The sequence below is a fragment of the Aotus nancymaae genome, unplaced genomic scaffold (assembly GCF_030222135.1).
Source record: "Aotus nancymaae isolate 86718 unplaced genomic scaffold, 86718_ANA_hifiasm-v0.15.2.pri h1tg000040l, whole genome shotgun sequence".
Taxonomy (NCBI): Eukaryota; Metazoa; Chordata; class Mammalia; order Primates; family Aotidae; genus Aotus; species Aotus nancymaae.
The window spans coordinates 31,209,678-31,223,746 of record NW_026988454.1 but is presented as its reverse complement, the minus strand read 5'-3'; the positions used below and the strand labels follow the sequence as shown (position 1 = coordinate 31,223,746).

The following is a 14,069-nucleotide window of genomic DNA, read 5'->3' as shown; positions in this document are numbered from 1 at the left end:
TAAGAAACGTAGGGAAAGCAACTTCAGATGCTTATTTTTTATCTGTAAACATCCAGAAAAAAAAGCATTATGTAAATAACAGATACTTTTTTGTTTTCCTTTGGACTGTACCTCTATCTGGAGAATTAAGTAAAGTTGCAGATGAGGAGGAGAGCCGCTTGCTAATGACGGGATCAACATGTTTCGAAAGATTCATGGTGGAAACTGACCGCCTGTCTGGATCTAAAACAAATGGAGATAATGCTAATTGACAGCCAACATGCAGGATTGCAATTTCCTAGTTCACTGATGGAAGGAAAAACTAGGATGGGATGCTTTCTGCTCTATTTCTAGATCTGTCATAATAACACAGTTTTCTAAGTGGACATTTTAAAGGTAACTTAAAGGCTTAGAAATAAAATTCATTTCTCTTAAAGGAGAAAATAAATATTCATTTCACCAGCTTGTCAGCCATGGAAATTCAAGGATATAAGTGGATGAAGACAAAAGGAAGGCCAGCGATGAGTTTCCAGAATAGCGGAGGCACCCTATGAAGCAAAAGAGGATCATAAAAGCGAATGCCTTTGAAATCTCCAAAAGGAGGAACAAGGGAGTGGTAACATGCTGGTAGTACAGAAAGCAAACACTGGGATAAAAAGAACACCAGGTTCTGTGTAACTGCTGATAACTTTGCTTACAGGGTCATTTTACCGAGGGCATTAAAGTTCATTATAGAAGAAGGGTTGTTGCTGTTTTTAAAAAAAGAAAAAAAATTCTAAGTGTAGAAAGGATTTTAAAAAAATTTTTCTTTACTAAATTCTACTGAGAACCACACCTCTGTGCCTATGAGTTAGTGTGGCCTACAAATGTAGAATTAGCAAACACACTCATGAACAATAGTATTGTTCATCCTGTAGTCGAGTAATTTTAAAATTCCTTTTTTTTTTTTTTGAGACAGGATCTTGCTCTGTTGGCCAGGCTGGAGTGTGGTAGAATGATCATAGCTCACTGTGGCCTGCATTTCCTGGGCTCAAAATCCTCCCACCTCAGCCTCCCAAGTAGTTAAGACTTTAGGGAGGCATCACTATGCTCAGCTAATGTTTAAGTTTTTTTTTTTTTTTTTTTTTTGTAGAGATGGGGGTCTCATTATGTTGCCCAGGCTAGTCTCAAATTCCTGGCCTCAAGTGATCCTCCCACCTTGACCTCTCAAAGTGTTGGGATTACACACATGAGCCACTGTGCCTGGCATAATTTAATAATTCTTAAACTCAAATCAGAAGGGAAATGACCATATAAAAGGTAAAGATTAGCAGCCTGCTGTTGGAATAGTGGACCCAGTTTATAATCATGCTCATTAGGATAAATCGTGTTCCTCAAATAACACTGCATATAATGAAAGTCTAAACAATCTTATTACTATATTTATCCAGGAGGCAGGTGGATGTTCTGAGATATAGTAGCCAAAGTGAAAGCAGTTTTACTGTATTTTATTTTTGTTAGCTGCTTCTAAAACTAAAACAAAAATATTCCTTGTAGTAGATGTTTCCAAAACTCAGTACTCGTTAATCTAACTAACCTTGGCAGTAAAAAAAAATTGCTGCAAACTTTTCCCCAGATATTTTTGACTACTATTTATAATGCACTGGCAATAAGCAAGTCTTTGATTAACATCAGGCATTTCTATCTTCACCTGGGATTCATTTTAATGGTTGGAGAAATTTTATTATTTAAAAAAACCACACCATTTCTGTGTCTCACATTTATACCTAGCTGATGGACTCTTAGGGCAATCCAAACATAAATAAAAGATTTAGAGTCAAACATCAAAAGGAACATCTAGTGATGACATGTGAGGTACAGGGTAGGAAGAGGAATACGAAAGTCATTTCCAGGTGATTTTATAGCAGTACATTTTCTCATATTGCTTTATATGTTAAGCTTTAGTTGGGGGAAAATTGTGTCCACATGCAGGCCTATCCTCAGGCAGATTCTCAACAGGTTATTAAAAATATTTAGTTCTGCTTCAGAGTAAATAGAACAAATGAGCTACAGTAGATCCTCCCACCCTAAAAAGTACCATTGAGTAGAAAAGCATCTAAATCTGTCATAAATTGTTAAAATTATGAAGGCACTCCATGACTTTGTTATATTACTTAATACATAAGACAGTTTTTATTCATTTCCTTTTCTCACTGAACAAAACAAATTCACAAAATAATAAGTTTTGAACGTATCAAGTTTTACAAACCAGTGCTAGTTGACGGCCAGCTGACCAAGACAGGAATTTTAATGTAGACAGGTTCTGGGATGTGTTTGTTGGTCAGCAAACTGTGATAGAGTACCCATCATACATCGGGTATTGTTGTGAAGTAAAGGGTATTCAAAATGAGTAAGACCTGGTTGCTGCTTTCAAGATCATAGTAGATCATTTTCTGGTCTTTGAAAACTTTGGCAAATCCCAGTTATTTTTAGGCAAACTTCTCTGTTCTAGTATAGGAACAATTTATTCTAATTCACAACCTGTATTAAAATGAATTTTACCCAACAGCTCGCAAATGCCACAGTGGTTTCTCTTGTTCTGAGTGGCAGAAACAAAAGTAATATAGTAAGCTTTGAGTGTGGATGCAAAAAATTAAGCTAAGTAGCTTAACATCTCCACAGTATATATCTGCCATATACATGTAAAGCAGGAAGCCAGGTAAAACAAAATATGATTATAAAAACATATACCCTGCCAGCTTTCCTGTATGAAAGGTATGTACAAAACTATCCCATCAACAAAATCTCATATGTAAATGATCTGTATAACAGATTTTATATATGTGTCCCATCAACTACTGCTGGGTCATGAAGAACCAAGAAAACAGAAGTACTTTCATACTTGGTTCACTGTCATAAGAAAGTAAGTTGTGGTGATATTTTTTAGACTTTAAATTTTTTCTTATTTTTTAAATTACTTTTTTGAGTCAGGGTCTCACTCTGTCGCCTAGGCTGGAGTGCAATGGCACACTCTTAGCTCACTGTATCCTCAAATTCCTGGACTCAAGTGATCCTCCTGCCTCAGCCTCCTAAGTAGGTGGGATTACAGGCACATGCCACCATGCCTGGCTAATTTTTTAAAATAATTTTTTGTAGAGGTAGGGTCTCACTGTGTTGGCCAGGCTGCTCTTGAACTCCCAGCTTCAAGGAATCCTCCTGCCTCAGCCTCCCAAGGCACTAGGATTACAGGTGTGATATACTGCACCTGGTCCTAGATTTTTTTTAAAAAATAAAGGAGTTATAAAAGATCTACAGAATGTTTTAACAATGAAAGAGAATAGAATAAGCAAACAAAGAGAGGTCCACAGTTATTTAACTTAAAACTAAAAGTGGCAACAGCAGTAATGATTGAGGGGGAGAAAAGCTAAATTGGATGTACTTTGATCCCAGGTAGTTTTTTAGCCAAAAAAAATTTTTTAAAGGTTTAATCCTGTTGACTGAAATTCTTGTTGCATAGGAAGGAAAAAAAAAGGTTTGATCCTGATATTGAAAAAATAAAAATAAAAAATTTAAATAGAAAACCAAAATGATCATTGAAAGAGAAAGCAAATGTTCCACATGTAATTACTTTATTTCAACACCTTTAAGTCACCTGAGTCATATTATCACACTTAAGAAACACTGTGCCAAGCCCAGATCTACATCTATGTGCTAGGGTATTAAGCATGCGTGATGACTAAGGTGGTGATGGTTCAGCTACTGATGCATCGGCCCTAGGTCTGAGGTGCTAGCTACAGGTCAGGCAATCAGCAATTGCAGGGATGTCTGTACCAGCTTTTCTAGTACCACCAAAAGTTATGAAGTGGTGGTCCAGGCCTGCTAAATCGAGAGAGGAGAATGATGATTCAACAAAACCACCTGGGGACAGAATGTAAAACAATGATTTTTTCAAAGTAAATTAAAAAAAAAAGGTTATCAGATTCACACAAATGAAAAAAAAAAAAAACAAAACAAAACTGACACACTATGTAAAATTCAAGGTGTATTGAATTTACAGTACAAAAATAAAGCCTTTCAGTAAATCCAAATTTCAATATGATTTTATGTCCGTTAAAAAAAAAAAAAAAGGGAAAATGGCTTAGCCATTCACTATTTCTAGCTTAATAAACCTATGCATTTTCTTACAGAGCATTAGTGTTGCATATACTTTAGGGTCAGAATACACAATCTCATAGTATTGATTCTGGTCAGTCAATATAGCTATAATCCTTCCAGAGAAAAAGATAAAACTAGTTAACTTATTCCATAATCCTGAAACCTTAATGCAAATGGAGGACTAATGGTAGTGTTGAAACTAGCATGTTTATTTATAAACGCTGCATAGATTTCTCCCTTTAAGGAATTTTGTAACATGAGAACATCAGCCTGTGTTAAGGGAGAGACCCTTACTTATCTCTATCACCCTCTTATCCTCAAATAGTGAAAGCATCATTTAATTGTTGTTTAATTATTTCAGCAGGATTTTTGTTTCGCAAACATAGATTTAGAAAAAAGAAGGAAATGCACTTTCAGGAAAATAAAAAGACTAATTTTGAAAGTGGTCACTGTTTACCTGCACTGTGGATGCTAGGGCTCCCATGGAGAGAGCCTCCCCACGACCACCGGTTATGCTTCTGTTTTGGCCTCTGGCTCCTTTCCATTGTACGCCGTACAACAGCTTCATGGCGTTCCTTAAATGGAAAAGAAGAGCTGAGGATTAGATTCCAGCTGGTTGTTCGAAGCTTCTTCAATTTAAGGCAGAATGGAGTAAGGAATACTACTTCAATTTCCACCCTACTATTTTTGATCTATAGCTGAACTTCTATACCTTGAGGTAAAACTAGTGTCAATCTGGGAGGGTCACTAAAGTCACTAGGTCCCAGTTCAAAGCCCTTGGTGAAGAACAGGCATTCAAATAAATGACCCTTACTACTAGGGTGTGATGCTTTCATGAACACACATAAGCATGGTAGTACAGGTCTTAGCTTCAACTGATGCTTAACACATATGGCACCACATTTAAAAACAGTTCAGAATCTGAGAACATGGGTAACCCTGACCCCATAACTTATTGAATTGTACGACCTTGTGTAACTTACCCACTCTGAGTCTAAATTTCTATTTTTGTACAAGCTGACATGTAATGCATGCTAAAGGATTAAGAGTTAAATGAGATAATCTATGTGTAAATGTTTGCAAAGGGTCAAGACTACAGAAACTCGATTACTTGGAGTGGTCTTAATACTCAGTACCAATGAATTGCACATCATAAGTTACAGGTTTGGACCAGAGAAAATGGGTTTTTAGAGTTTCTATGGCAATAATAATCATCAGCCCAGCCACTACCTGCCTCTCATACCCCGACTTCCCTAGAAACTGTGGCCATCTGTAAAGCTGATCACTCTGAAGCCATTTTGCTTTGCACCCTGCACCTGATTGCAAAGTTTCACAGAAAGTTTGCTGCATGTCTGAACTAGAGGAGCCTCTCATATTCTTCCCGGGGGCGGCTCACTTTGTCCTCCTCAAGTCTCTGCCTCCGCTTCTCCTCCACAGCAGCCCTCCTCCGCTCCTCCTTCTGCCTCTGCTCCTCCAACCTCTTCTTCCGCTCTTCCAGGTGCTTCTCGTAGTGCTGCCTGGCTCGCTCTTCTCTTTCTAACCACACAATTTCTCTTGCAGCTTTGGAGAGAGGGTGGAAAAAAAAGGGAAATCAAATACAGGCAGGTTGCAAACTTGAATAGTTAGGGCTGTATTAAGTGGTCTACAATGAACAAATATGGGTTCTTTGGTTTTGTATTAACCAAGCATGGCCTTTGCTTCCCTCAAATTTCCAAGAAAAATGCATTACTGTTAATTTTTAGCATAATTTAATATGCTAACAATGAGGTTGAAGATGTACTGAATTTGCGTCTCTCTGGGAACACAAGCAGCCCTCTAGTTTGTATGTAGAATAAGGCATAAATCACATGTTCTAGTCTCAATCCTGAAAAATCAATAGTACCATCTGTCTCTCTTTTTTATTATAAAACAATGTGATATCCTCCGTCTATGACTACACTTTTTCCAACATGGCATTGGTTCTCTGTGAGTATTAAAAGGATTTGGGAGAAGATAATTAGTTGATAAAAGACGTCTGAAGTGCCTTACAGGTGTATCACACTGAGTCAGCTCAGGGATGGGAGAGACCGAACAAGCAGGCCTCGTGTCTGAGGAGCTCACAATCTACTTAGGTAAGACTTCATCGTTCCAAAAGCTGGATGGAAAATACAATCCAAAAATATCATTCAACAATAGGATGCATTTTTTTCTTCCTTATATAATACAGTTTCCTTCCTCGTTTTAGGAAAAGATATGCCCCCTCAAAGCTATTTCAATATGCTACTTCCTTCAGTGGTAATAACTAAAAATATCTATGAGTTATTAATACTGTAGGAAAGTGTTCAAACAATATTTAGAGTGTAAAAACTACATGATATATAAATTAAAATGATAGATACTTTTTAAAAGAAAAAACAGGCCAGGTGCAGTGGTTCATGCCTGTAATCCCAGCACTTTGGGAGGCTGAGGTGGGCAGATCATTTGAGATCAGGAGTTTGAGACTAGTCTGGCCAACATAGTGAAACCCCACCTCTGCTAAAAATATAAGAATTATTTTTTATAGAGAAGAATCCAAAGGGTGTGGTGTCGTGTGCCTGTAGTTCCAGCTACTTGGGAGGCTGAGGTGTGAGAATCACTTGAACCTGGGAGGGCAGAGGTTGCAGTAAGCCGAGATTATGCCACTGCACTCCAGCCTCGGTAAGAGTGAGACTCCATCTCAAAAAAAATAAATAAAAGAGAAAACATAAATTTAGAATATTTTACTTTCCTCTAAATGTTTAATATTAAAGAATTGATTTCTGATACCATTAAATCTTTCCAAAGTTAGTCATTAGAGGACTAAATCTACTTACTCAAAGTGATTGAAACTGACTTTATTTTAGTGAAATAAAAGGATGAGGACAAATTCAAGGTGATTTTTTTCCTCCTGGCATCATTTACGGTGGTGTGTGGAATGAACTGAGTCGGGTTCTCCCAGCAGTCAGGCCACTAACTGGCGCTGAGATCTCAGACATGTCCATTTGGATTTTAGCTGTCTTTGGCTTGAAATGAGGACACTGGTCTTCAACGTTCCTACCAATTTTCAAAGCTCATTGCTCTAAAGAAATTCTCAGGCTCAAGTTAAAAATTTACTTCAATAAAAAGCATATAGTATACACAATAAGTATTTACTGAATGCTGGAAAAAATAAAGGCCCCTGTGAGAACACACCTTAAAAGTTAACAGAAGGAGAACATAATTGTAATATTTTAAGATGCACTTACTTTGCTCACGCACACTCATGCAGACAATACCTTTTGGATTTTCTACAGGGAAATACCTAACTGGAAGGCTTTTAATGATATTAAACATTTTAATTCACTTAAAAATGTGGATAAATTTTGACACTGATAACTTTTGTCAAAGCATAAACACAAAATAATAAACGGTAAAACAGCTGTCTTCCTCTAATCTAAGATCCTGTTATATTCCACTTCCAACTTTTTGACAAATGTACACTATGCACCTTGTACCATAGTACACTTACTGCTCTGCATCTTGCTTTTTTTTTTTTTTTTTAAGACAGGGTCTCTGTTGCCCAGGCTGGAGTGTAGTGACACAATCATGGCTCACTCCAGCTTTGACCTCCCAGGCTCAGGTGATCCTCTCATCTCAGCTTCCTGGGTAGCTGGAACTACAGGCGTGCACCACTATGCCCAGCTAATTTTTTGCATTTAGTAGAGATGGGGTTTTGCCATATTGCCCAGGTTGGTCTTGAACTCCTGAATTCAAGGGATCTAACTGCCTCAGCCTCCCAAAGTTCTGGGATTACAGGCACGATCCATCACACCCAGCCTGCATCTTGCTTTTTTAACTTAAAATATATCTTAGAGACTTTTCCGTATCAACACATAAAATATGAATCTAACAATCTTTTTCATGGCCATGTATTTTACTGTCCATATACTATACCTTATTTTCTATAACCAGTTACCTATTGAGTGATAAAGAATTCAGACCCTGAGCAATACCAATGTGCTGTCGTAAATTTCCATGTAGATGTGTGAGCATGTCCATGTAGAACAGTTGAATCAGTGGGAATATAGATTTAAAATTTTCACAGATACTGTCATACTGTCCTCTGCGGAGGTCATACCAATTTATACACCTACCAACGATGCATGATGGTCACAGGCAGAAGAATCAGATATGTATCTTGAGATATACAATATGATACATCGATTTCTTAACTTTTAGCCTTCAAACTACATAGTCTGAGTTTTATACCTCATTTTGAGGAAAATTTCAAATTCTTTGAGGACATTTATGAACATAATATATTCCTCTTTTGTAAGAGATCCAGAAGCCAACAAGAGAAAATAAGAAATAAAGATGTTTGTAAAATATTAAGAAAATATTTAAAAGCTGGCAAGATAAATTTGTAAAATAAGTTAATTCGCAAATCAATTTTTCTTAAATAATGTTTTCATCAGGCTTTCTTACTTATTAACATGTGGCTCTATTTCTTCACTAAATTTAAACTCCTCTGATTTCTACAGTCCTATTTTGGCTTTAATATCCTTGTCTGGCTTTAATATCCTTCCTCTCCACTGCTTTCCAAAATAGCGTCTGCATTCTAATTAGATCCTGTTTCCTTAATGCACCTCCCATCAAACCACGCTTCTCCCAGATCTTTGTCTCTGTTATTGATTGCCCTGTTGGAAAAACTGCCATCATTTTTTTATCCATACATTCATCCTCTAAGAAGGCATACTCATAATTGTAATACATGTCAGAATTATTGTTAGAACTGTGTGGGGGAAAGTGAGAATGTCTATTTCAAATGCAGATTCCAGGGTTCCACCTCTCATATTTAGGGGTGCTAAATATGAGAAACTTGTCAGGACAAGATGTGGGTAAAAAGAGGATCTTTCTCATAAATTCACTGTAAGGATTAAAAGAATAACTACACTTAATATGGTTAGAATACTTTTCTGCATGCAGTAAACATTCAATAAATATTAGCTATTATTGTTGTTTTTGTCATCATCACTGTAATTTCAGTTTAGAAAATTAAAGGTAGTTCTTAAGGTTGTGTTATAAATCACAACAGGGCTAAACATTATTACAACAATAATTAGTTTTACCCCCAAATAATCTTTTAAAGGAACAATATTTCTTTGTCTATCCAACTTGAATTTCACTTCTATTTTCTACCAGGAAGTGCAGATTCGAATGTGGTGCCTTCTTTAAGCAGTCACACAGCTAATAAGCAAATTAAACAATACTTTTCTATTGCAGAGCATGCTGGTGAGTGCAGGATTATTGCTAAACATAGGTCATGCAATATTTTAAATGGAAGGATATAGCATATACTTCAATATTTTAATAAAAAAAGAAAGTTAATTTATTCTAAGAGATTTAATATGTTAATACATGCCCTTCCAAAAAAAGTTTTTTTTTTAAAGGGAAAAAAAGTTTTAAAAAATAAGCTAGAAGGTGTAAAATCAAGTCTATTTAAGGCTTGACTAAGGCTTTTAGAATGGGTTAAAATATTCCCTATGGATGATAGATCATGTTGAGGTTATACATTTTCTCATTAAGAAATTAGAATTTTGAACACATGAAAAAATTTGGCAAATGTTATTGACTGAATTGTGCCCCCCAACCAAGTTCATATGCTGAAGCCCTAACCCCCAAGGTGAATGCATTTGAAAACAGAACCTTTAGGAGGTAATTAGATTAAATGAGGTCATGAGGGTGGCATCCCAACCTAACAGATTCAGAGGAAATACCATGTGAGGACAATGTGGCCCTTTGTAAGCCAGGAAAAGAGCCCTCACCAGAAGCTGAACTTGATCTTGGGCTTCCCAGGCTCCAGAGCTGTGAGAAAATGAATTTCTGTTGTTTAAGCTACCCAGTCTATGGTATTTTATTATGGCATCCCTAGTAGTTGCATACAACTCATTCAGTATTTAAATCATTAACAATCACTTAATTTCATAAAGAAGCAGCTCTGCAAAAGAATAGTAGGTCCAAAAAATGAACTGTGATTAATATTAACTTTTACTCTTCTGAAGTCACAATTTATCCCTGGCCTATGGGATCACACTACAAAATGAAATGAAAACCCACTGTAACCCCTGAAATACTGGACACCAACGAGTCAGTCCCATCCCTGAGCTGCTGACACCAAGATTTTTAATGACACTGTAACAGTATATCAGTACTATATAAAGGAGAAATCCACTATCAATCTAGACTCCATGTAGAAATACACAGTGACTCTGTACACAAGGGAATTAAAAATGAAAAGCAGGAGACTGTGGTGGATAGAGGATAGTTTTTGGCTTCATGGGAACTTGGGCCCACCCCGTCTTGCCACTTACAAGCTATGTGCCACTGAACAAGTATTGACTCCTGTGGCTTTGTTCCCTCAAGTTACTATGGTACTAACTTCCTGACAGGGTTGTTTTGTGGCTCACAGTAACATATAAAGCACTTAGCATAGTGCCATGTACATCGCAGGGATTCAATAAATGCAGATAATAGCCTTTATGATCATCGATAATTCCTGTCCTATTGCCACATAGAGTGATATGGCTTGGCTCTGTGTTCCCACCCAAATCTCATCTTGAATTGTACTTCCATAATTCCCACATGTTGTGGGAGGGACCCCGTGGGACATAATCTGAATCCTGGAGGCGGTTCCCCCATATTGTTCTTGTGGTAGTGAGTAAGTCTCACAAGATCTGAAGGTTTTATCAGGCATTTTCACTTTTGCATCTTCCTCATTTTCTCTTGCCACTGCCATGTAAGAAGTGCCTTTTGCCTCTTGCCATGATTCTGAGGCCTCCCCAGCCATGTGGAAGTGTAAGCCCAATTAAACCTCTTTTTCTTCCCAGTCTCGGGTATGTCTTTACTAGCAGCGTGAAAACAGACTAATACATAGAACATGCAGCTAACAGAAAGAAACTCAGGTAGAACAGTGAACTCAGAACACTCATGGGTTGTGTGTACCACTCCACATGCCCCTGTCATCACATTCAACAATCTAGAGTCCAGCCTGGTCCTTCTGAACAGGCTTACTTTTGTATCAGGGTAGCACATATTTCACTGCTGTATGAGAGAAAAGAAAAGGTGACATTCAGAGACTAGAGCAATACTATTACTTCACCTCTGAAACATATAGACCTGTTGTCTCAGTTTCATATTAAGATACAGAAGGATTATGGGTAACACTGGCTACCAGAATAGCCAGTAATATCATGAAGAGTCAGAAATGAAAAGTGACGAGAACATCTGAGTTTGGGTCTTGAGTCTGCTACTAATTCTGTGTGATCTTGGGAAAATTAGCCAAACTCTCCTACTCTTTTTTTCAGAAAGAGCATACAAAATGATCTCCAAGTTCTCTTCTAATTAACTCCCATGACTTGATTTTTTGTTTTTACCTTTGAGGATATGTGTGGGATTACAATTAGATTCCTTTACTTTTTTTTTCTTTTTTTGTGAGACAGGGTCTTGCTCTGTTACTCAGGCTGAGGTACACTGGCATAGTAATGGCTCACTGCAGCCTTGACCTCCCAGTCTCAAGTGATCCTCCTGCCTCAGCTCCTGAGTAGCTGGGACTTTGGGCACATGCCACCATGTCTGGCTCCTTTTTTTTTTTTTTTTTTTCTTGTAGACACACGGTCTCACTGTGTTGTCCAGGCTGGTCTCAAACTCCTGGGCTCAAGCGATCCTCCTGCCTTGGCCTCCCAAAGTGCTGGGATTATAGGCATGAGCCAGTTTGCCTGGTCCAGTCTCCTTTTGTTTTGATTTTGAGTGTTAAAATTTTAACCTTTATGCTTTCTTAATACTTGTTGTGATTATATTCAAATAAATGTCATTTTCATATTATTATAAATATACTGATTAAATATATGTGCTGAATAATAATTCTTTTTAAAAAGGAATCTAATGGCTTAACCTGGGCTCATCAATTTTAGAAGGGAGTTGTAGAATAAAAAAATAACATCTAAAGATGTAGTATGTACCTATGCAACAATCCTGCATGTTCTGCACATGTACCCCAGAACTTAAAGTGCAACTGTATATATATAATAAATAAAAAATAAAGAAAAGCAAAAAAAAAAAAAAAGATGGAGAAGTAAAAATATTTTATAGGTCTTAGAGCATTTGTGTAGGAAATACTAAGTAGTTTCATTTAAAAGTCAAGAAATAGGAATGAAAATGTAACCACTAATAGAATGGAAAAGTTTAGCACACCTTTCAAACTATTAAAAATAATCATGGAATGAATGGTACTTTCATCAAACCGCCCCCTAGTTCCATACCACCAGCCCTGCCCCTCCTACAAAAAGGTGTTTTTTTAAAAGAGAGAGAAAAAACAAAGTTTAAAAAATAAGCTAGAAGGAGTAAAACCAAGCCTATTAAGATTAATACTTTTAGAATGGGTTAAAAACAAAAACACTCAGCTATGTTGTTTAAAAGAAACAAAACTAAAACAAAGTGTCAACACTCAAAATTCATGGGCAAATGGCTATCAGGCAATGAAAACAAAAATGTAATAACCACGGGAATATTACTAACAGAAAAACTGGAATTGAAGATAAAATGAGGAAAAAGACCCAAAGAAGTGAAATTCCAAGATTATCACATGGTCTAAAAGAAACAGCTGCAATTTTAATTCAGCTCTGACTCTAAAGCTTGTACTCAGCTACTCTATAATATTGCCTCTATATTCACTTCTGCATGCTTCAAATTTCCACCTGAATTTCTCACAGTCCGATCCATCATGTAATCTTATTCATTATCTGCACATTCTTCCCTGCTCTAAACTGGAACTTGCTCTGTCTTCCATATTCTGAGAGCAGATTCCTGAGATCAAATGTTCTACAAAGTTAGTCACTTCAAGTCTTCCACAATGTCTCCCTCATGGATGGCGCACCCTAACTGAACACATCCATATAACTGGCCCCATCAGTTGTTATATCAGAATGATCTCTCAGCTAGGCACAGTGGCTCACACCTGTAATCCTAGAACTTTGGAAGGCCAAGGTGGGAGGACTGCTTGAGCTCAGGAGTTTGAGACTAGCATGGGCAACTCAGCAAGATCCCCATTTCCACAAAAAAAGATTTAAAAAATTATTTGGACTTGTTGGTGCATGCCTGTAGTCCCAGGTATGTGGGAGGCTGAGGCAGAAGGGTCCCTTAAGCCCAAGAGTTTGAAGATGCAGTGAGTTATGATTGTACCACTGCATTCCATCTTGGGTGACAGAATGAAACCCTGTCTCTTATTTTAAAAAACTAGAAAAACAAAATGATCACTTGAATCTGCTGTAGCCTCTCCAATCTTTTTGCTACTACTTTAAACTCTCATTCCTTTCTCACTTCAAACCTGTTCATTCTCCTACTGTTCCCTGTCCAACCCTTGGATTGGCCATAGGATCATGAACCTTCACACACGCCTTCTTCCACCTGGCAAACTTCTGTCTTTCAAGTCCTAGCTCAGAGGCTCCTTCCTCTGAGGAGCCTTTCCTGACAACCACAGCATAGGGGTCCCAGCTGCTAGCTGCATTCAGACTCCCTCATAGCACTTACATTCCAGACAGTAGCTACTCTGTTCTTCTATGTTTGTGAATTCTTCCCTATACCCACAATGTCTAGTCTAGCAAATGGTTAAATATAGTTGAATAAATGAACTAAAGAGTTAAAGGACAGAGTGATGTCCAAGCACAGTGATTCACACTGGGCTTTGGTGATAACTCAAAGCCTTCTCAACTTGCCATTGAAATCATTCAGTGGAGAGCTGCCTGATAAGAAGTGTGACCTTGGAGGATCCCCATAACACAGTGCCCCTGCATAGAGGGTCCTTCCCACTCTGCCCTGTCCCTGCACACAGTGGTGGGCTAATGGGACTGAGGTGCTAGAATCGTAGTTACACAGGTGGAGATTACGGACTTTTCTTATATGAATGATTTTTGAGGTAAGAAAGG

The 14,069-nt window shown here is 37.6% G+C and overlaps 1 protein-coding gene across 11 annotated transcripts in view; it reads right to left on the bottom strand.

Annotated features, from left to right (window-relative positions):
• Positions 1-14,069, bottom strand: part of MAP7 (microtubule associated protein 7) — a 198,332-nt gene that overhangs the window by 41,659 nt on the left and 142,604 nt on the right. For 6 of the 11 annotated variants that reach the window (XM_012474404.2, XM_012474405.3, XM_012474402.2 and 3 more), the window contains 4 exons: positions 5,510-5,673; positions 4,571-4,688; positions 3,790-3,876; positions 112-222 (listed from right to left, as the gene is read on the bottom strand). In XM_012474404.2, the coding sequence (XP_012329827.2) occupies positions 112-222; positions 3,790-3,876; positions 4,571-4,688; positions 5,510-5,673 (480 nt within the window). The remainder of the gene's footprint in view (positions 1-111; positions 223-3,789; positions 3,877-4,570; positions 4,689-5,509; positions 5,674-14,069) is intronic. The other 5 variants (XM_012474410.2, XM_012474406.2, XM_012474407.2 and 2 more) reach the window with 2 other exon arrangements.